This window comes from Ixodes scapularis, unplaced genomic scaffold, assembly GCF_016920785.2.
Source record: "Ixodes scapularis isolate PalLabHiFi unplaced genomic scaffold, ASM1692078v2 PGA_scaffold11__112_contigs__length_91849675, whole genome shotgun sequence".
NCBI classification, from domain to species: domain Eukaryota; kingdom Metazoa; phylum Arthropoda; class Arachnida; order Ixodida; family Ixodidae; genus Ixodes; species Ixodes scapularis.
In genome coordinates, this window is record NW_024609837.1 from 51,661,718 (window position 1) to 51,685,570 (window position 23,853).

At 48.4% G+C, this 23,853-nt stretch overlaps 2 protein-coding genes across 3 annotated transcripts in view; both read right to left on the minus strand.

The window, feature by feature from the left end:
• Positions 1 to 506, minus strand: part of LOC8053997 — a 67,897-nt gene extending 67,391 nt beyond the window's left edge. For both annotated transcript variants that reach the window (XM_040211913.3, XM_040501512.2), the window contains exon 1: positions 81 to 506. In XM_040211913.3, coding sequence (XP_040067847.1) covers positions 81 to 101 — 21 coding nt within the window. In that variant the 5' untranslated portion in view covers positions 102 to 506. The remainder of the gene's footprint in view (positions 1 to 80) is intronic.
• Positions 507 to 6,647: 6,141 nt separating this feature from the next.
• On the minus strand, positions 6,648 to 23,614 carry LOC115328660. The gene is made up of 7 exons (XM_040501513.1): positions 23,604 to 23,614; positions 22,699 to 22,934; positions 20,670 to 20,933; positions 17,323 to 17,531; positions 15,192 to 15,306; positions 11,160 to 11,251; positions 6,648 to 6,896 (listed from the first exon to the last, which is right to left on the minus strand). The coding sequence occupies exons 1-7, from the start codon at positions 23,612 to 23,614 to the stop codon at positions 6,774 to 6,776; spliced, it is 1,050 nt and encodes a 349-aa protein (XP_040357447.1). The 3' UTR covers positions 6,648 to 6,773.
• Between the last annotated feature and the right edge of the window lie 239 nt (positions 23,615 to 23,853).

Genomic DNA, 23,853 nt, shown 5'->3' on the forward strand with positions numbered 1-23,853 from the left:
AAAACATGTGACACCAAAATTTCGTACGAGCAAAAGTGTACAGATGCAATAAAAGGGGCAGCAGACAAACAACAACCCACCTTCCCGATCCGGCTGCCCATGCACGAGCACCTCGGCTTCCCGCCGCCGTCGGCCGCGCCGCACTTCCCCGGGGGGCTCCGCGACCGCCTCCGCCTCCGGCTCTTCCGCTGCTTGATGCGCAGCCGGACCGCGGCCGACCCGGCGACGTCGGCCGCGGCCGCAGCCGATCCGGCCGGCGATCCGTCTTGTGCCTTGGCCACCCGCCGGGCCGCGATGCGCAGCTTGAGAGGGTCCTGGGGCTGCTCCGGCTGCCGCACGATGGAGAACTCGCAGTTGGCGGCGTTGCCTTCCTCCTCGTCGGAGCTCGCAGAGGAGCAGGAGGAGGAGCAGCTCGAGGAGGAGGAGGAAGACGAGGAGGAGGAGGAGGAGGAGCCATCGCTGCTGCCCCCGCTGCTGCCACTGCTGCTGCTGTGTGTCCTCCGCAGGTGACGCTGCGTGCGGGGAAAGCAGTTCTTGAACGAGTACTCTTCCCCAATGGGCAACCATGAGATTTGCCGATGCCGTCTTTATAAATTTACTCAATCGCCCTCTAAAGTAAGGTTCTGCACCTTGGCATTCGAAGACATAGTTGTGTTCAAAGTCGCATTAGCTGCGCTATCGCATGATATAACCCGCAAGAATAAAGGCCCATTCACACAGAGCGTTTGCTTACGTTACATTGCAAATCACCAGGACACATTCAAAGCTACTTCATGAATTAGTTGTCACGCTTCATGCGAAACATGCATGTATGTATGCAACCGTGACATAGAATGACGTAAGCAAACGATACCGCGTGATTAAGCCTTCATTTGTAACACAGCTCGAGAGGTCGCGGAGGTTATAAGAGTCGACAAACCTCATAATTTTAGAACGCTAGGAAAAAATACTTAGTAACAGTGTGAGCCACGATCAGGACGGGAGATACAACTGACCAAACGTTGCCAGGCTTCTTCAATTCATGATAAATGCAAGCTTTTCTCTCTGGTCAAGAGCTTTCCCTAAATAAAACAAAAATTTGAACTCTTCTGTTCCTTCTTTGCCGACCAAAAACGGTCAATATTTGGTGCAGTCATTTCTTTCGCTAAAGTTGCATTTGGCAGCAATATGGAGATACCAAGAAACACCACGTCAAAAAGGTACATTAAATTTACCCTGAAAACTCTTGTGTCTAGCGCAGTTTACACCGAGTACAAAGTGTACAACGGTTACATTTAGCACTTCACTCCAAACACTTTTCGTGCACACTTCACCCGACAACCATGTAATGGGCAGCCACGGCGGCCAAGAGCTTCCTGTACTTACGGGAGTTGTGCCCAGATGGACCTTGGCCCCCTGGGGAGACCGAGACGCGTTGCGCGCTCCGCCGCAGATGTTGTCTTCCGTCGCGGATCCGCCGACGTCTTCCATGGACACCCCTGCACCGCCGAGCCGCTACGCTCCCTCTCTGCCGCCTTCCACAACCAGCATGCTTGCCGACGCCACGCGCACCGCCTGGAAAAAGGGGAGTCGTTGACCGAGCGTTTCGGCGCAGCGCATCTCGGAGCACGCGGAGCGAAAGCTCACACTGCTCCAAGTTGGTGCAGCATCACCGGCCAAATTTGGCCAAATTGGCAAATGGTACCACACCGGCCAAATTTCCCATCTACGGTAAGGGCAACGGACACCCATTGGGGCAGACTAACTTCCCGCCATATAAACAATAACAATAAAAAATTTTATTAGATTGGAACAACTGCGGAAGCGCAGAAAGGCAACAGCCCGTACCATTGAGGCACACGGCGCCGTGTCTGGATGATGGTGATTATTTGACGATGTAATAGACGAGATGATATAACGTAATATACAACAAACACACAATGCGACTCCTGTGCAAGCGTTAGCATCATTCAAAGCACCAAAGTCACCAAATAAGCTACGCTTCAAGGATGGTTCGCATGTGCACGTTTTGGTGTTTTGAGTGCACTAACATTCACATGTAACCGCTTAGGAGAGCATGCAGCGCCACACTGGCACCATCCATCAAGTAGCCCGGGAAACGACCTCAGAAGTTCCAGTGCTCCCCCCCCCCCCCCAATAGATGGTGCCACCATGTTCCCTCGTTGCAAGCGACTACAGGCAGTTACAACGCAGTCAAGCACACTGAAGCGCAAATGTGTGAACCGGCCTTGGGAATAATGCCACTTTGGCTGCTTTCGGATCTCGGAGCTTAAAATCACATTTGCCGGTTATCGGAGGCCTTATCTGAAATGGCAGGAAACATTTTTTCCGTCCTTCAGAAGTTGTAAAACAGCCTGCAATGGCAAAACGATACTGTGAGACACTTCCCGAGACCACATCTAGTGCAAGGGAAAGTGCATTTTCAAATAAAAAAATACTGCTAGTTGCAACCGCTCCGCACCAGTGTTGCCAATTTAACAGTTATATTTAATGATTTTCTGAGTTGTAGAGCGGGAGGAATCGCCGTATTGCAGTTGGCATGATTTTGAGCAGTCTTTGAGTCATGCTGACGTGTTTTCTGGCGGTCTAAAATGTTCTCCGGCATACAGTTATCAATCGTAAATAGCTTAATTTCTGTGGTAAGTTAGGAGTCAGGGGGTCGTTATTTTTACTTAACGAAATCGTTGTCAGTGAGAATAACACTTGCAACGCCATTAAGCTATTATGGGGGCAAACCAAGCTCGCTGGGGACAAACATAATGTTAAAATGGCCATTCTTGGCCAGCGTCCTAAATTTAGCAGCATTTAATTGTTTCCCAGTATTCATCTAGCAGTCTTGATTTTTTTTAAGGCACCAAAATGGCAGTGCCCACGGGGTGATCAGGGAATTGAGTGCAAGGACTAAAGGCCCGTTCACACTCTTGCGACCTCTTAAACCTGGGTTCCTTAAAACTTCTTAAACCAGAGAATACACTGGCACCATCTATTGGGAAGCAGTGTAAACTCGGCGGTCCGGCAAATTTTTTTTATTTCTCGCGCATTATCCTTTCTTTCTTGGCTCGAGAAACTTTTGTCAATGTTATAAACGAGCCTTTCTATGAGTATTACGCACATTTGACCTCGGAAACCCCGCGAAACCTTCGCTCTTGTTAAATGCAGTTCCAGGGTAACCGCATAGATGGCGCCACAATGCCAGTGTGTTCCCTCATTCTAAAAACATTTAAGAAGTTTTAAGAGATCTCGTCCCTCTCAGTCGTACTCGGTCGCAAGAGTGTGAACGGGCCTTAAAAGCGTAGCTATAGTTCGTTGCAACTCAAGAAGGTAGGGCGAGGGAAAGGAAGGCCAGGGAGCAAGAAGCAGATGGAACGCTGGAGGAGAGAGAGGGAAACCTCCTCCTTCCTTTAGCATTGTTTGCTTCCTCCTCCCGGCCTTCCTTTCCCTCGCCCTACTTTCTTGAGTTGCAACAGACTATAGCTTTGCTGCTCCAGTGAGCACCTGCATATGTGAAGAACTTGAGGGGACTGGCGGCATCGTACTCTTTCCCGTGTTCTAGACGTAAAACCAACGGATCTTTCACTACATTAGCCAAGCGCAAAGGAACATGTCACGCATGCTTGCATCTTCGGTATTAACCGTTCTAAACCAAAAGCCTAAAAGAAATGGCACTTTGAACACGCATTCAATACCTCATTTTAGTTATTTACTTCGAACCTTTTATTTGGGTAAGGCAAGCACATGAAGCGTGTTTCCAGCATACTCGTTGGTACTTGGGTAATTTGGCAAGCGGTCAACTGCAGTGGATTATGTGGCATGGCACTGGCATCATTTCCAGCTTCGCATTACCTCTTCGTCTGCAGGATCAAGAGCTGTTCAAGAACTAATCATGTTGAAGCAATTCAACGAGATTTATCCAGGGACCAATCCGACGACGAGACTGCCCGTGCAATACATATTTAAGAATGATGTTGCAAGGTCAAGACATCACCTTGTGTTATGTCAAGCGCAGAATGACGTCACTTTGGCTTTGGTCAATGCATGGCCAGAATTCAAAGGGAAGTGTTATGGTGAGGCAGTAATCGGATGATAATTTTAGCGAAGCACTAAACTCAATCTTTTGATTATTAGCTCTACAAATTGTTCCTTTGCTCTGAAAAGCATGGAAGTTATGCCAACGCAGCTGAATGGAGGCAACGCGTGAAAATGGCCCTGAACACCTTCCACGGTACACTGCATCGACGCAGTAAGCAAAACACTGAATAAAACCCAGCGCGCGTCACAACCGAGGCGATACGATCGGCAAATCACTCGGTGTTTGGCCCGTCTCCATATCTTTTTCCGAGCGGGGAAATATATTCTCCAGTACTATATTTTAAAATCTAGACTGCTAATAAGGTAATGCTAGGGCATCATGCATTCATTTTACTCGAATTGCAAACTCCACTGGAAGCAAGCTGCACGCCATTTCATTTCAAACTGACCTCCGGAGTTGCATCGGACACGACCGCGTTTAAACGTCGTAAAGAACTAGGCCCACTTGCGCGACAAAATAACTTTCGTCGGCCAATGAAACAAGACGAACTCTCTGGCGGCTGGAAAAAGCACCGCTTGATCACCAACATATCCTGGTGTGGCCAGTAGCTGTCGCTCGAACGCATAAAAAGCAGTCGCCAACACCGTTTATTTGACGCGTCGTTTGAGTGCAACGAGGCACTCACGAGCAACACCGCGCCAAGTTCACTACCTTTGAGCGCTGGAGCTCGCGAACGGTCTTCAAGGCGCAAACATCGTTTACAATTCCAGCGTTACGTTCTCAGGGGGAGTGGCCACTAAATATAACGCAACGGATTTATTCCAGCACGCGCAAAGGCGCGATCAAATGTACCGTTTTATTGAGACGAGCAGCAACGCTCTAGGTACTACACCGTACTCAACGATGCGCCGCTACGGTCACGAAAACTGGGCTTCGCGCGATCGCCTCACGAGCACAAAACTTTATTAACCAAGTGAAAAGAAGACCTCGAGAGCCACCCCAACCGCGAAAACCAAAAAGAAAACCCGAGCAAAAAACCTCCCTGTCTAAGACTTGTTTGAGTTGTACCGCGAGTGAGCATCACGAAAACGGCGTCAAGGATCTGATCCGTTGCAAGCTGAAGTCGACTGGGATTTTTGATAATCAGGTTGAGTGGTCCCGGTTATCATAGAATTCAAAGGTCTTTCATTTTTGGGCTTTAGCGCGGTTATGAAGCGGATTAAAGGGCAGTAGCAGTTCCGAGTACACAGATTATCGCTTGGGAGCTCGAGCTCGGAGCGCCGTGCAGACGCTTCGCGACGATCGGTGTGGTTTGAGACGATCTTCGAGCGTGTACGGTCGAGTAAAAAAGACGCGCCTATTACCAGAGTGATTCGTAGAGTTTTAATGCACCTTTTTCAGCGAAAAGATAGCCATACTTGGGGACGCAAACATGCAAACCGCTCACCTTTATTCAAGCATCCATGGTAGCTGGCGCTAGTTGCCTATCCGCACGGGCGACACACTTCAAACCGCACGTGCGGCTTTCCGGACGCATTTCCGAACCTCGGACGACGCAAGCATTCCACCGATCTCGCGAAAAAATCGGGTCCTATCTTCTTTTCCGAACGAAAGCGTTGCATTCAGGATAAACACATTATGGCTGTTATGGCCGCCAATCAACATGGCGGGAGATTTTTTGCGAGCGCCGTTGGGGGGCACCTGGGAAACGGGACGCCTGACGCTGCTTTTTTGTGTCGGTTTTTGTGTGTGTTTGTTTTCGGATCGGGCTTCGATTAATTCGTTTTTGCACGTACGACTTGTTGTTCCAGATTCACGTCATTTACGCTCTCAGTGCCGGCGCGTGAAACCGTTTCGACGGCGTGTGGACAACTCCGACAACTTCATCGCCTTCTGTGTGTTCTCGTTTTACAACTCGTCGTGTGTGTAGCGCTCCCGCTTTGGTTTTTCGGGGGGGCCTAGATTCATTAAAAATGCCACCATTTTTCGCGTATGTGCTGCAGGCGTCGCCTGTTGGTTGGAAGGAGTTTATACAAACTTTCAAATGTGCTCCTGTGTCAACGTTAAGAAATTATGGGAGAATAATGGATCGGAGGTTAAAATGAAAGCGAAAGTCGAAATCATGAAAATCGAGCCCGTGAATGAGGCCGGAGAGCCACAATCATAAAACCAATAAAACCATATGAAACAGACAGCGCAGACACGCTCGTGTAAATTCTTATGTAACTTTGATTACTGACATATTTTAAGATTGACTTTATTGCACATTAAGCTTGCGACGGGTGATATCTAACTTTCAGAGAAAATGAGCTAAGTTCTGGGTTTCTTTCAGGCGTTTCGTTTTCCGCACAAAACATAGGCGTATATTTTAGTTCAGCATAGAGACCAGAGATGGCGCCACCATAAAGACCGAAATTATTACGAAACAAATGCACAGAAGCCGCACCAGATTGACCAGAGCCGCACAACTTGCGACCATTTCCTGACCATTTCGGCAATGATCGAACTGCCAATGAACTTCTGCTGGTCCCTCCAGGAGTTTGGCCAAGAGCAAGACGAAATCACTCATCTCTAAACAAAACCCAAGGGGGAGAAATGGGGAGGAAGCGCACACGAGTGTTATTTATCTGTCCACGCTTCACTTACGATTGGAGATAAACTGTAACTCGCAGATGAAGAGCAGTAAGAGCCATTTATTTGCTCTGATATTGACGAAGCAATAATTTTAAACAACATCCACCGGCTACTCGAAGTCCCCCCTGGAATGCCGTCGGAGGACTATCGGCGGAAGCTGAGGTGGCCTTTGGTAAGTGGCGTTCCTCCTGGGTTGGTCTCGAGGTCTGTTCAGCCGCGGAGACGGTACATCCTAAAAACAAATAACATTAGACATTAGAAGCGCTGGGCAAAGAAAAATCGTACAACCGCGAAATGTCTACAACTGCAGTTGTAGACATTTCGCAGTTCTTCCATCTCATGAGATGGAAGCGGTTCTTCCATCTCATGAGATGGAAGAGCTGGTGAACGATTCATCCTTACCAAAACAAATTAGGCTCGTGTTAATGCGTGCAGATAGAAGCTCACGATTATGTCTACGGTTTAGGTGAATAACCGAATAGCCCACTTTAGGGACGTACAAACAAATTTATAACATTGCAACGTATCGGGTAAAAACGAAACCGAAACTAGAGTCCACTGTTTATCTGCGGAAGAAGGTATGAAAATATTTACTTTAAACTCTAGTACGAAGAAGTTTAATTGATAAAGGAAAACGTAAACACAAACGTGGTTTCTTCTAACCAAAAATCTTAATATAACCTGCTTGGTTCTAACACGCAAGACAAAGAATCGCGAAGTAGCAGGACAGTGTCCAAAAGTGTATTTTGAAAACATATATTGTTCGCGCTCTCAACGTTTGGCGTATTTCGTCCTCATTGTAATCTAAGGCTAACACCACAGTGCTGCAACCACGTACTGCTGCAAGAGTACGTGCAAGTGCGTGCATTCAAGCAGTATATGGAAGATACGTCAGACTTGACAACGTAGCACGAAATACTAAGTTGTCGTCGAGTGTAATCATTCTCGTTCGTGAGACGGTAGAACCCCAATATCAAATGGCGCATCAAGTTAGTTAACACTTTCGCGTCGTTCCCAAGACGTGCATGCGTTGTGTGTGGTCTAGTTGGTAGCGTCACATGGCGTCACACGTGGCTGCGCGCGTTGCATTATGGGGTTTTTTAGTCCCACGGACGTCGACGCAGAATTTTTCGCGACACGAGCTCTTAAACGCTAGACTGTGAATTAACAAGAGGAGACGAAGGGGACAGGGCAGGGCGCTTGTCCTTCTCTTCTTACAGGGGACAAGACAGGTGAATAAAGGTCGCACGTGTTTATTCCTTCATATACTGTAAATGACTAAATTTTCGCGGGGACATAAGTTTCGCGAATTTCGCGAATGGCCGACGATTCGCGAAAAATACGCCCCGCGAACAATTCGGGCAATATGTGAACGATACAGAAGCTACACTCAATTCGCGAAAATTAGAACCCGCGAATAATTTCAAATTTTCTGCTTTGACCCGATTCGCGAAAATTTGAGCCCGCGAAAATTAAGTCGTTGCGTTTAGTTGGTTAAACATCTAAATTGTGAATTAAAGGGGTTTGGCACGAAAATGAAACGGAAAGGTTATTCTTGAAATTGAATGCTTAATTATAGGCTGCTTTACGCGCTTTTTAGAGCTCTGGTAATTGCAATAATCAATTTACGCATTTTCATCATTTTAATTTGGCGACCAGGCAGCACTGCCTAAGTTAGTCACACCATGGTGCCCATAAACCATGTGATCATGAACGCTCTCTGATTCTAAGCGCCCCCATGATCGCCCAAGCTCTCTTCGCAGCTGTACGATCTCGCAGCGGTACCAAATACTTCGTAAAGTATTTGGCGGTACGATCAAAACGCCGAGCGCTATTCTCGCTCTCGCCCCCGGACCGTTGACCTCCCACCATGCGCCTGCGAGATATTCCCGGACGACGGCGACCGCGGCGAGTTCGTCCGTAACTCGCCGTCGCTGGAGCTGGTCACCAGCGGATCGCAGACAAAAGGGAGTTTTCGTAGACCGCGTTTCACACTCCGCTAAGCCTTCCGCAACGAAGAAGCCGCTAATGCGCCTGCGCGCCGATGGCCTTGACTGTAGAGTCCCAGGTAGCGTGACGTGCTGCGGAGAGCTTTGCGGGACGGCGAAAGCGATCTACGAAAACTAATGAACAGCTTCCAACATCCCTCGATAGCAATCACTCTCATCTTGGCTGCGATCTACGGCAGCGATGCCGTAGACGGAATTGTCACGGACCGCCTTCTCGAAACGCGGAAGGTAAACAGGAAGCAGAAGCTCGAGACGCCAAGAGAGCCAAGTCTGTGAGTGCGTGCAAGGGGAGTCCGCGCGTCCGCGCGGCAGGTTGGCTACGTCACCATGCATCCTCCCAGCCACGGCGGCCTTTTCGAATGTGGCGGATCCAAGGGACCCGTATTCGCGACTCCAGCGACCTATAGGGGGCGCCACCACCAAACAAACATGGCGGCTGAGTCCAGGTCGCGTCGGCTCGGCCTTAGTATATGATCTCTATGGCTCGGCCGGGCCGCCTGAATGGGTGGCGCATTCAATTTAACAATTATTCTTCTGTTGAATGCCCAATTTTATGGGTATTTGAACTGAGACAGTTAAGTTTAGCTGGTGCGCATAAACTTGCCGAGCATAGCTTTGTTTTGCCGGTGTTTTTTTTTTTGTTCTTTTCATGTCAAACTTTCGCTGCGGAGACTTCGATCAAAACCGAAACTATGGGCTCCGGAGAAACGGTAATAGACTCTAATTAGTTTTCATCATCTAGGGAAAGCGGCGAGGGCTACAAAATTGTTCCACCAAGAGTAATGTTTAGCTAACTCGCATGCCTCGATCATGCGACTTACCTGTCCGCGAAATTGAGCTTTTGTGCCTGTCCGCGTTTCAAGAAACAGCTGCAGTCGTGTGCTCGGTCAAGAACACAGGCTGCAGGAAAATTACGAAAATTAAGCAAGCGCTTCTTGAGCCAAGGAGCATGTCAACTCGCTGGCACTTCACTAAGCAGCTGATACTCGTATTTCAATTCAGGTTTTAGTAGCAATCGAAAAGTCATTTTGATGAATATGCGGTTATGTATTATATTACGTACTATGGTCCCACTGAAGCGATATTAGTATGTTCTTCGGGTTGAAATATGAACATAGTTGACTAACTATTAGGGTGAACTGCTGAATAAAAGTATATTTGACAGACAGAGAGATACTACTTAAACTTAGCCAAATGGTTCTAGCCGGTAGAACGGGACGAATACGGACAAGCTGAGGAGAGTCTTCATCGGAGATTCACTCAGACCTCTCTGCATTGAACTTGACTTCAAATCCTAAACGAATAATTTTTTTTTCTTATTTTTTTTTTTTGTGGCCGGTTAACTTGAGCGATGTAGACGTATATTGCTGCTGGATTCGACAGGGGTTATGAGTATTGGAGGCGCGATAGATCCTAATGACGTGACAGCTTCTATCTTTGCGAGACGCGTCCCCCACCTTTTGAAAGCAGATAATTTCCCTCATTAATCATGTGCAGCGAGCAGGTTTTCTGAATCAAGTAATTGCGAAATTAGCCCAACTCCTTCAATGTGGTCTTTTTCGGCCAAAAGCCGCCAAGATGAATAGCCAACGCACCGGCCGGCGTTAGTGGCTCAAATTAACCTGAAGCTAATCCAGCACAACCAAACTCAAGGAAAGCAGCTATCGAACCTTCCCATTCACTTGACTGCAACATTGGTGTCCCCTCCAGTAAAACACTTCGTCTGTCGACCTCAGTCTACTGTTCTACATCCTTATAAAGAAACCGCTTATCAGTTACCAAGCAGTCATCACTTTGATTGTGATTAGAGACAGACGAGAAATCAAAACGTTTTTCCGTGATTCCTCCCCATCCAAAAAATTTAAAGCACGCGATCGTGTGTTGTGGAATAAACGGGCTTTCAAACACGTGATGGAAAGAAACAATCTACTGAGGCTTCACCACACTAATGAACACTCCGGCAAACTTAAGAAATTTTCGGACCTTCATCAAAAACATTGCTCGCCGCCGCGCCGACAGCACGCGTCCGCGAAAGCCACCAGAGACGCGGCGGGGCGCGGAGCGACCTGGACCGGCTGGTTCCCGGTTTTCCCGCTTGGCGGCGTCCGTTTCGCTGGAGTCGCGAATATAAATCGATTTATCCACGGAACTATGGCGTCATTTTTAAAACAAATTTATCAGAATTATAGGAACATACAATGCATGGGTCCTAGCAGTATATAGTTATCTCATAAGAGAAGAAGGGGACAGGACAGAGTCATAGACATTCACCCACCTCAACCCCCCCCCCCCCCCCCCCCCCCGAAAAAGAAAAAAAAAAAAAATTCCTGGTCACTCTACTGGCGCGAAGCAAGATGACTGTGTTCGATTGGCTGCAGATGTTATATACGTCACTATTGGACAGAAAATGTGTACGCTAGTGGCCGCTGGAGGGTGCGTTGGATGGGATCGGCACGTGGTGGCTGGGTTAAAGAAATTGTCCGTACCCTTCTGAGAACAATGTTCGCAAGGATGAGAACGACGGAAACAATGACCGAGACCGCAGGGATGGCCACGAGCACGAAGACCGGTATGAAGCCTGGACAAAATAGAACAGAAACGATGTGCGCTTTTTGAAGGGGCACTGAAGTCGTTTTTGAAAAAGGTCGTTTTTGATCTTATATTGTTTAAAAGGTGTTAGTTCCCGCATTTACCAAGTCCGATATCACAAAACCGCCTGTTCATCTCAGGGCGATAGAAAAACATGCGGACTCTTTTTTTCTCGCGGACTACACTGTGTGGACCAATTGACGTCACGGAGCTGCGGCGGCGCTGCGATCGCGCCGGAGCCGGGGGGTGTGGGCAAAAGCGCGCACGTTTCACGCGGGCGTCATAGCATTTCAGCATGCCGCAAAGCTGTGTTGCCCTTAATTGCACCGAAATGTACAAGAAAAGCAGCGGAGTGAGTTTCCACAAGTTCCCAGCAGACTCTGAAAGGCATAGAAGGTGGATAATATCCGTGGATTGAAAAGAATGGTCGCCTCGCGCGAACGACCGTTTGTGTGGCAAACACTTTCTCGAAGGCAAGTGCGGCTTCCATTTCAATCTCCGTCCAGAGACTTGCTTATGTGCAGGGAAACCATTGTCTGATCGAGACCACCCGGATTTTGTTCCCATGGTGTTCGTGCACAAAGCACCGGCCAAGCGATCGTCGGAGGCTCGCTACGTTCGTGCTACCCTGCAGAAGGGGATCGGCGACAGAACGGCAGTGTTGTAGGCGTTGCCAAAAAAAGTACCGAAATAGGTTACTCGTTACTTTCAAACAAAAGGTACGCGTTACTGAGCTACGTTACCTAGAAATAAAAGGAACGCGTTACCGCTACCGATAAAAAGTAACGCACGTTACTTCTGCGTTACTTTTTTAAATTATAATTTATCACATTTTACGGTTTTGATGATACAGGTCATATACCAAGAAACATTATGTTCATGCAGAAACTGAACATAATTACTTTCTCTCTTTTTACGGTTTCACCTAAATACTTACGAGAAAAAAACGCAAAGAAAAACATGGCTTGACGCCTAAAACACGGAAAAAATGAAGTGTAATTTCTTTAAGACTTGGGAAGTAGTAAGACTAACGTAACTACTTTACTTGAAATAGTAACATAAGTACGTTACTTGTTACTGTGTAAAAAACGAAACGAGTAGGTTACTATACGTCACTGAAAAAAGTAACGCGTTACCAACAACGCCATTACTTGTAACCTGTTACCGCCAAGACTGCAGAACGGACAAACCGTTACTGCTTGTCATGCCTTGCGGCCATGAGGCTAGGAAAAATATCATACCTTGACTTGAAGACGCTGTGTGTATTTAATCAATTAATGAATACACACATTTCCGCAGACCCAGAGTCTGCTGATCCCGCCGGCAGCGCGGAAACCGACTCGAAGTAATCGTAGACCTCGAGAGACTTGTACGCCTGCGCCGTGTCGGCCGTTAACTGGCTTGGCGAAAAAACTAAATATACGACGACCTGAGCCGTCGACTTCTGTGGCAGCAACTTTACGTCGGAAGTCCAGCAGGCCTTGTTTGCGGCGTACGGATCCTTGTAGGCAACGCCGTCCACGCACAGTTTGTTTCGATACCGCTGTCGTTCAGGCTCGAGCCACGAGCTCAAATAGCCGGGCATAGCATACGACATACCTTGTGAGGAAATACGACGCACAAATAAAGATACAAGCGCCCCTACAACGTCAACAACGAGCGCACGCCATAGAACGCAATGGCGAAAACACGGACAGCCGGGCTGCTTTTGACCATATAGCTACCGCGCATGCGCGGCCTTCCGGCCGTGTTGGTAAACAGAGCCGCTCCGCGCGTCGGTCTATACGCGCAGATTCCGAATGATTTTATTATAACTCGAAAGAAAATTCTTCCCAAAAGGGCGTGTCGCGATCTTTAAACACGCTTTTAACGAGGAAATAAGCTACGCTCGATTGTGGTATCGGGTTTGTTGGGATGCTTAGAGCGTCTAGATTGAGTTGTCACCACAAAAGGACGATCTAATAATCGACCTCAGTACCCTTTGAATTGTTCAGCTTAAAAAAAAAATCTAAAAAGGTTCTTGAGAAAAACAAGTTACAGGTGAATACTTTAGCGTAATTTTGTCCTGCGAATTTGAATACAACAAGCATTTGACCCGAACGAACCGCTGAGTGTGACGTCATACCCAGATGTGGCTTTAGCTGCCTGCCGCGTGTGAGGGGACGCATTCAGCGCTTTTGACTGCTCGGGTAAGGCTTGCGGAAAGCGAGGAAATGTTGACATCTAGAATACGCCATAATTCCCTCCTCGCAACAAACACGACAGGATAGGGGCTTCAGCGTTATTTTGAAAGCGCAGTTGTGGCTACTTGGCGCGTCAATACAATTTTGGTATTCGTAATCCTGGAGGCCAAATAAAGACGATTTAAAGGTTCTTCCTCAAATACAGAACCGCTTCAGTTTGCCTTTAACTAGTCAGGCTAACATAATTATATACAGGGTGTCACAAAAAAAAAAAAGACCACATTTTTTTTTTTTACTGCAAACACAAACTAGGCATCGCCGAATGCTCATTCTCCGCCCAAAGGTAGCGCTAGAGGTCACAACCGTGCATGCCAAAGTTTTAGCCCGACCCGATACCTTAATCAAAAGTTATAGGTGACTTTTTGAAAATTTCAATGGGAAAATGGAGCCCATTTTTGACCGTTTTCGGTTTCTAATGCCCGTAGAGCCCCATGTATTCAAAAACTCCGTCGGCCGCCATTTTCCCATTGAAATTTTCAGAAAATCACTTATAACTTTGATTAAGGTATCGGATCGGGCTGAAACTTTGGCATGTGTTTGTGCCCTTTAGCGCTACCTTTGGGCGGAGAATGAGCGTTCGGCGACGCCTAGTTTATGTTTGCGGTAAAAACGAATGCGCATTTTTCTCTCTCTTTTTTTTTTTTTTGGCACTCTGTAGAACGGCGCGTCCTTCACTGTCGGACGATGCATGTCGACAGGCTGGTCCCAAATAACAGATCTCTATATAATTGGCATGTGACATAGACCGTTTAAACTCTGTTTTAGATCTGGTATATTTACAAACAAAAGACCTGTTCCAAAACTTGCAGCGCCCTATACGCGACAGCGATAGAAATCTTGGGAACTTACTGTATAGAAACTTAGGGCTGTAGCTAGTGTTGTTCTAACACCGGCACTACATGTGCTCTCTCTCCCTCTTTTCCGTGTCACGTGGTAGATGCTAAGTTTCCATATAATTCGTTGGGCGCTTGGCCCGCAGCCTTTTGGCTAGTTCTCCCTGTGCAAGAACGTTGCCGATGATTCAATTTCTCGAAGCTCCACTTCGATCGAGTATCGACAGAATGTGCAGTAATGACATCTGTTACCAAAATAACTGTTTAGAATGTTGAGGGGTCATAAAATAGTCCTAAAGTTCTCCGTCTTCTTTTAGAAAACTCTCAGCCTTTCCACTCTGGTGAAGAAGGAAGAGCAGCTGAGCTGTAGCCTCTGTTCTCGGCGGTGTCTTTCCAGGCGAGCGATCTGCTCTTCTTTCGCAAGGGAATCTGAAGCGCTCGACGCAGTGAAACTTTAGGCGATAGAGGCCTTGCAGCGGTTGCGGAACCATTCGCGCTGCTGCGCACTTCGTCGCTCGTTCCGTTCCCACTCTTCTTCCTCCGAAGAAATGTTGCCGCCATCTATCAGCGACGGTAGCGACCAGTTGTCTGGTTGCCGAGGCTGGAAAGGTTGCCGCGATCTCTGAGCGACGGCGGCAAGCAGACAACCGGCAAACACAACACTCTGGACAGCTACCGCCATCTATGAGCGACGGCGGCAACCAGAGTGTTGTGTCGACATTTGTTTGGTACCGGACGCAATCCTGGGGAAACTAACTCCGCTGTAAAAAAAAAAAAAAAAAAAAAAAACGAAAAGGCAGAGAAGCGTGATTTCCAACTGAGGGAACTGGCCGAGATAGCCTGCAGAACTCACTCGGATTGATGAGCACGATCGACTGGGATTTGAGTGGTCGGCTGAAGAGTCGCTCCGTCCTATTGGCGTCCAGCCAGCGGTAGGCCCTCATGCTGAACACGTACCTCGAGAACGCCTGGGAGCGGAGGGACACGCGCAGGGTCTTTTGTCAGTCTACCGTTATGACATTCCGCAACAGGAACTACATATGGTAGTGTAGTGTTCACTTTCGGTTTCTTCGTTGCTCAAGGTAGAGGCCGAGATGGGCATTTAGCGATGTAAGAACCGTGGTACACTGCACGGAACTGTTAGTGCAAACAAGCTATTGTTGTTGTTGTTGTCATTTGTGTGTGTTTTACATAACTGAAGCGGTGTCATTAGTCACTGACAAAATGAGAACGGCCGGGAGGTCTTTCATGATGTACAGGGGAAACAGCACACCCGCAAAACTCCGTCTTTAACCTTATCACAAAAAGAATTAGACTACCAAGCCTTACATTAATTTCAATTTAGTTAGCTTTAGATTTAGCTTCATATCGAGAAAAGTTATTCTCCCTGGTCCTAGCCTATAATAGAAAGTATTCACTGGCGGCCATAGCTGTGTGCGCGAATGCTGAGCGCGTGCTGATGGCGAGCCTCCACAGTTATTTTGCAACGTGCATTCCGCACCATCAAGAGTGCCGATCTTAGCAGCCTATTATTGATGTGAGCTCGAGCTGAGCATGCGCTCTAAACAGCACCCACAAATATGGCGTCGAGTGAATACTCCCTATACAAATAGAAAAAAAAAAAAGTGTAAATATACCCGAGAGTTGTCAGTCAGCGCTGCGTAAGTGTCTCTTTCTTTTGTGTGCGTGTTGACTCGAGCGACTGTTTTGCGGGTGCGCTGTTCCCCCTGTACGTCATGAGCAACCAATTCGCGCAACCTTCTGTGTTAATGAGGTCTTTCAGTTCTTTAAGTTTTAGCGCGAGCTTCCTACCTTCGTTAACCCGCGTACCAGTACCAGCTCGCTCAGCTTACCGTCTCTACCGTCAATATCCTTTCGAGAAAAAAAAAAAAAAAAAAAATGCAAAAAATCGTTAATGTTGTGTTCGCGCTAACTCTGTCGCTCAGTGTGTAGCTATTTAAATCAAATGCAGTATGATATCACTACACCAGGAACGCGACAGGCCGGCTAAATTGAGCTACAGAACGGGCGTCTGCCATATTTTGCTCCTCTTCGGTCCTGAAAATTGTATTTGAGCCCGAAACACATGAACGACGAAACCGTCCAATCCGACGTCTGATCAGGCAATACGACGGTCGGAGGCGAGGGTTTTCAACGCTCTCCGGTGCTACGAAAACCCTTGCCCCCGAAGGTCATTCCGGCAGTTCGCACGTCAGGTCTGGCGGTTTCGTCGTACCATAGCCTGTCGTACATATGTTTCGCGCTTTAATTATCACTCCTCAGTCAATCATATTGCGGCAGTTGATAAAACTACGAATCACGAAGCTATCCGGGGCGCAAGTTCGTCTGCTTCTTTTGCAGGGCTTCAAGGCAGCTTGCTCTGAGGTCTACCCACTATCCTTCATTCAGAGCCAATCAGATCTCAGCGTTTTGACGTCACCAGAACCCCTGCTCAAGAAGCAGACGAACTTGCGCTCCGCATGCCCAATCAACCAGCGCCAAAAGTGTATCGTCATGCCGCTCCTCGTCCTTGGGGGGAAGGGGGGGATATTACCGACTCTACCCTTTGTAACAGGCGGTAGGTTGCGCCACCTAGCCTGTGCCGTTTACACACTTGCAACCGAGTACGACCGAGAGGCAAGACCGGTTTCCTCTTGCGACGGCGTACAACTTGCTCCGCAGCAGCGCATCCGCGGTTCTTCCGCCGTCGACTCGGTTGGTTGCAAGTGTGTGAACGGCGCTTAGTTCCGTGACGAATCGATGGAGGTTGCTTGATCGGCTTCATAGGTGTAGAGTCGGCTGTGATCGGACTTAATTTACCTGTTTTGTAACAATAGCAACTTCGTCAAGGGAGTGCCAGATCGCTAGCGAAAAGAACTGTTGTCTTAATTAAAAGGGTAGGACTCTAAATATTGGCTCAACGCAGAAGTGGAGAAGACAAAACAAAAAAAAGCCACCGATAATGACACAAGCGGGACCCGTGCCTTCAGGTGCCGGAGGGCGACCGACGAGCCGCTGACGTCCATGGTGCAGTTGGAGTGCTGCCGGGAGGAGTCGTGGGCCGCCCAGAGCGAGGCGTCCCTGCACCAGCTGACCAGGTAGCCGTCGCAGGTGTCGTCCTGTGGCCACCAGTACAGCCAGATCTCGGACCAGCTCTTCACCACGCCCGTCGAGAAGCAGGGCCGGTCAGGAGCTGCGGCCCCAACACTCTCTCACCTGACTCGAACCAAGAAGGGGACTGCCTTCACTTGACTTTACGCGCGAAGCATGATGGCCATATGATCGAAACAATAGTGTTTAAATTAAATAAATACCATTTATTTGATTCAAATCTTATTAATTTGGTTTGAGTCACTGTAGCTATTCCTTATCACTGGATTCATTTTTCAACATGGCAGATTGATATATCAATTCGTTCGAGTACCGATTACAGTGCGGAAGAAAATAATGACCGTGTAAAGTACAGTTCATTTAACAATAACAACGTTTTATTGCTATAATCCCAGCCATACTAATACAAAACCAGCTTGTTTTTTTTTGTTTTTGTTTTTTATTTATTCAATGCTGTAACCTCATTGCGGTTTGTCATAAAGTCATAAAGCTTTGTGTTATTTCTTTGAGTTCTGACTTAATAGACCCCTTTCGAATTTACGTGCCGATTACTAGATAGTCGGAACCACTGCACAATAGTGGAGCAACTGCATAGAGGAACGTGCAAGTCATTCCATAAGATAGCGAATATCGGAGCGCGGCCAACGCTACGAGTCAAAGATCCAATCAAAGAGCGTCGAAAGTGCAACGTCACTGCGCTCATCACCACCTTCAGTGGGCGTGTTTTTTTCCAGTGTGCCGTGACGTTCACGTCTTAGTCCGCTATTGTGCAGAGATTTCACAGCTGCCAACAGAGGGCAGTATTTCGAAAGGGGTCTATAATATCTTTTGCGTTTTGATTTTCTTGAAATAGGACTTTACATGGGTGACGAACGCGACGTAAGCTAGACAAGCCCAACGCTCCGGTTTTTGTCAGAAGGGCACTTCTTTTTTCTCGTGTTCAGTTTTATATGAATCTTTCTTTCTGGGCGATTCGTTGATTTATACACAAAGCAAAAGCACACAGCATCAAACGATAAACGAACGGTAAATTATTATATATATATATATATATAGTTATTATTATTATTATTATTATTATTATTATTATTATTATTATTATTATTGCGGGAAAGGTTCGTTTCAAATCATCATATTAAAACTGGTCTCACTGAAATCAAAATTTAAATCATATCAAATTCTATTCTCCGCCCCGCATGTATGATGCAGATTTGTTCTGAAAAACTGGGAAAGCTACACTAACGCGGTCTGTACATGTAATTTATACACGGTCAGGGTGACACAATAAAGGGGAATCATTGTGCCATTGGGTCAGTTAATTAACTAAAATTCGTTCATTAACTTTTTAATTATTAAAAATTAAGATATGTTTAGATTTCCAAACTTCAAGTACCACTAAATAAAATTCTAGAAAGATTCCGGGCGTGCGTGTGAGGCGTGGCGCTGCGCTCAATTTACCACTCGTGCAAAAGGCGCAAGGCCAGTGGTCCGAAAACGCGCCAGCGGTTTCTCATCATCGGCGTTTTCGCCCGCATTGCGTTCCTCGTCTCGGGTCGAAACTCTACCGCAGCGCCACGCTTCTCACGCGCCCCATATCTTTCTAAAAGTTCGTTTGTGCGGCGATTTCAACGTTGAAAGAATTTGCATCTTCTACGTTTTTGACATTGTTTATCTTGTCACAAAGGACAGAAAATACCTCTCCTTCCTTCGAAATGTGGCGATTCCTCCGCGTAATAGCGGTCCAAAAATGAGAATATTTCCCGACTTGCAGCCGCGAGCGGCGGCCATTAGAACCACGCGGCATGACGTCAATGAGGGCTTGCAAAAAGATAGCAAGTTGTGCGAACACCTGCTCGATAAAAGGTAACTTTGCTATAAACTTGTCGTTCCAACATAAATATGAATGCCCCAAAAACCCGGTATCACCGACAAAACTTTTATTAGACGGAATTTCAGTGGCGCCACCTATCCGAGGTCAACAAAACCATCAGCTACCGCGAACAGCCGACAGAAGCCGGAGGGGGCAGAGCCGGACGGGGATGGCCGGAGCCGGACCAACACTTTACCAACACCTAGCCGGACCCGGACATGCCTTTTCTCCTTTCGCCATGTTGATCGCGCTGTGCAAGCACGTGGTCGCGTGGTCGCGAGCGGGTGAGTTCTCGCTGCTCACTGATGGCGCTAGAGAGAGAGAGAAAGCTTCACCGGAACCCCGCGCGACCCCCCGTGACGTCACAGCGCATCTCATTCGGAAGATGATGAAGAAGTTAAGAGGTGCCGAAAACCTCAATCTTTGTCAATTAAAAAAAAAAAAAAAATTTACTTCGTTTTAGCTTTGGTCCGAGCGCGGCCGATGTTATGAGCCGAAGGGCCAATCATACAGCGCAAAAAACGTAGCGTCTTATGGCGTGCTCTTTGCGCTTTATATAACTAGACGGCAGAGGAGCACGCACAGAGAAGCGGCGAATACCAGCTGGTCCTATCAACTGCAGAAAGCACGCCATGACGTTGTGCCTCTTTCGCTGTTTGATTGGCCCTTCGGCTCATAACATCGGCCGCGCTCGGACCGAAGCTGAAACCAAGTATAGCACATACAGCTGGAAACGCGGTTTTTTGTCCTTTATTTCAGAAAGGTCGAGACACCAAATCCCAAATTATTTAAGCAGAGCACTGTAATTGTTGAACAGCTCCTTTAAGCTAAAGACGTTTCTGAGATCGTCTGTTCTAGGTGATAACTAATTCTACGGGATCTTAGCATCCCAGAAATTGAAACATTATGCTTGTGCGACGTCTATTTCCCTACTCAAAATGTGATAGAACCTCGTGCCACGACCCTTCCTGAGCGGAAAAATCTGGAGCGAAGTCAGTAGAGGCGCGGGCGCCGTGACGACGGGCGCGCGTCAGCCAATCGCAAGCCGCCTTTCTGAGAGAGACTCGTCAAGCTGCATGTCGCAGCATTTTTCCTAGGTCTCCTTCAGTCCTACTTTTTGACGGAAAATAAACACCCTTATCAGTGGCTTAGCTAGGATTTCATTTCGGGGGTGGATTGGGGGGGGGGGGGGGGGGGGGGGGCACTGACCCTTTCACCTTGCAGTCATCGCTTGGTCTGACTCCTGTCAGTTGTCGTTCTCCGTCGGACGTACTTTTTCGCGCGCTTTTTTCGGCAACACATTTTGGAACACTTGCTCGCCGTATACATGCAGTCTGCGACGGTTCTTACCGAGCCTCTTGCTTCTAAAATTCTTCTGGTAAAGCGTGGTGCCGTCGAAGCGGCGCACGTGCACGGTTAGTCGGAACCTCCAGAGGTCGGTGGGCACCAGGAACTGGCCGCTGCCGCTGTCCACGCGCTCCTCGAAGCACCGCATGTAGCAGTTGCCTTCGGACGCGCACACCTTGGCCGAGAAGCTCTGGTTGCCCGTGGCAGCGACGTTCCACTTGACGCCCACCATGAAGTCTGACTGCACCAACGGCTCGAACTTGAGGACTGAGAGATACGAAAACAGTGCACAAGCTTGATCATGCTGACAAAGACCGGGGAGCAAAGAATAGACCGACGTGATGTCAGTTTTCTCGCAAAATTTAGCGGGAAAATGAACGCACGTGACGTACATTTACGCTACATTTAGCCGTGAAATTGACGCCACCTGACTTGAGGACACATGACGTCACTTGACTTGGGGACACATGATGTCAACTACTTGACGTCGCATGATGTCACCTACTTGACTTTACATGACGTCACGTAATTTGGTCACTTGGCGTGGTCACGTAACGGTAATTTTCCCGATAAAGTTAATGAGAAATTGGATGTCAGGTGACTTTAGGTCACATGACGTGGTCGCGTGACGATTATTCCACCGCTAAATTTAGGGGGGAGAATGACGTGACGGTTCCTCGTGAAATTTTCTCATCGAATTCGGCTAATAAATCACCTGCGTAAAAAAAAAAATGGCCCAAGTGGAAAGTAGGAAAAAATGGCCCCAAGGGGGGTAAGCATAAAAAAAAAAGTGAAAGCCGTTTACAACTCCCTGTAACGCCGAATCGGAGCGCAGCTCTTGAGGAGGAGGAGGAAAGGGTACTGAGGGGAGGGTAGACCCCTCCTCCTCCTCCTTCTCCTCCTCCCCTCATTCTTTAATATGCTCCCGGGGGTCACCTGACCTCGGAGGGGGGAGGGGGTCACGTGACCTCGGGGAGGGGGCCACGTGACCTCGGGGGGTCACGTGACCTTGAGGTGACCTTGGGAAGGTCACATGACCTCGGGGTTCACGTGACCTTGGGGTAACCTTGGTTACGCCGACGCCGCTCAATCCGGAAACGGGCGCCTTAGAGCTGTGCTCTAAAAAATGTATTTACCCCGGAATCCATTTGGAAACGAGAGGTGTAGTAACCTCCCAACAAGAAACAGAAAGATGCGCTTCGACACACTGCCACTGGCGTCAAACGTGGAATGCAGGGTTTGAAAGCATTGCCGGCCACAGCCATGAGCCATCACACAGTGTGGAAGCCTTATCGACGGCTTGCGCTCAGAGGAATATCGACCATAACCATAAATATGGCCGAGGACCCAGCCGGCGCTCCTTACAATAGGAGGAGCAAGTCAGTGCTTGTCGAAATGCAACGCCGACTAAAAAATAAACCTCTTACGAGCATAAATGGAAATTTCTCAATTTCCCGTTTGGGACGTCATTCGAAAAAGACGTCCCAAACGTGTGTAATCCCGTGGATAACGTAGGATAAGCATGCTGACGGCATGATATCTAAACAAATGTCCCCTTTTGTGACCCTATAATTTCGCTGTCAGTGCGGTTGCGATCAGTGAATTCCGTGGTTCAAGCGCACCGGCCGTGATGAATTGTTTCAACGTTTGGGAAAACAAAATGGGGCTCACAAAACGTATTATGTCGTCTGCAGGTTCGCTAGCCACTGTCGTCATTCGCAACTACTTCCAATGGCTTTCGAAGGAATTTCCAGCACCAGCCTTTATCGTATTTGCTAATACTACGTAGGGTCCTCGAACAGGACCGCGCGAATAGTTAGAAAGATATATCCACTGGGAGCCAACTATCGATATGTGCGGGCACCAGGGCGATGGTACTTGCTTAATCAAGGAGAGATAGGGGGGGAGAACATCGCCGGGAGGAAGGGGGGGGTCTCGGGCCTTCGAGCCCCCCTGTAGTCGACGTCTATGCAGACGAGTATGCCACTGAGATGGCAACCTCCATATTCTGTGACTGTGACCCCCAACTCACAAGGATCCCTCGTCCAGAGCAGCGTGCAGTAGGTCCTGTTGCTGTATCCACCGACGCAGTGCTGGCAGGCGTCGATGCCGCAGAAGGTCAGGTTCGTGTTGCCGGGAAATTCGCCCAAGACGTCGGCGGTCGTGTTGTCCACGGACTTGCAACGGACACCCGATTTCGAAGGAGACACTCGGATCGGCGGCAGACGCCTTTGCTTCGACACCTGTTCAGGAGTTTGGAAAACCGATCTGAGAGAGATTAGGGAGTTTTCGTAGACTCATTTCGCCGTCCGGCAACGCCCTCCGCAACCCGCAACGATACCCGTAACTGTACAGTCAAGGCCATCGGCGCACAGGCTGTAACGAACGACCTTCGCGGCCGGACCTGGACGCGGATCGCCACCCCTTTTGTAACATTCCCGAGGACGCGCCTTTCGCTGACAATCTCAAGCCGGGATTATTTTCCCCGATGACCTGGTACCGTCGACAAAAGAGCAAGACAAGCCGTCGTCGATACCGGCTCAAGTTGGGTGCTGACACGGAAATGCGTTTTCTTTGAGGCGTCCAAGCAGGAACCAACGGCCACGGTGATCCCTGCTAAGCCGAAAGAGGGAGATAAGCCGTGAACGGGAACTGCCCGGATATCGGCGTCCAAGGTCTTCTCCGTCCCGACTAGGGAGGGGGACGGTATCCTCCGGGCGTTCGTGCTCTCTTAGAGCCAACAAAACGATTAACCGGTGTGTCCGTTTGGGCGTGCTCATAGGCGGTGCCCGGACGTTTGGGAATGAGCTTCTCGGTGTCACCTCGACCTAGATTCCAGGAGCAAGGCCAAATGGGGAACGGCGTCCTGGCCTAGGGACATAGGGAAGGGGGACCTTATAAAAAGAGCGGTTTTACGCTCCCTCTTCGTGTTCTCACGTTGTTCTCATGCCGAACGGCAGACTGTACTTAGTATGTAAATAAACAGTTTGAGAAGAGACACCCTGGCTCGCTACCAACTCTGCCCGATGTCCTGGGCGACGCATGGCTCCAGCGGAGATCGACTACATGGACAAGCCCCGAGTCTTTACAACTGGTGGCAGCGGTGGGATTCGAACCCACGCCTCCGAGGAGGGCGTGGCCAGGAAAAACGTTTCATTTCCTGTCCGTGATGGTGTGCTGTACCGAC

Coding starts and splice junctions, on each gene's coding strand:
- LOC115328660 (XM_040501513.1), bottom strand. Junction 15,307..17,322: donor TCGCCCTCCGGCACCTGAAG/GCACGGGTCCCG, acceptor CTCCGCTCCCAG/GCGTTCTCGAGGTACGTGTT. Junction 6,897..11,159: donor CGAACATTGTTCTCAGAAGG/GTACGGACAATT, acceptor ATTTGTTTTTAG/GATGTACCGTCTCCGCGGCT.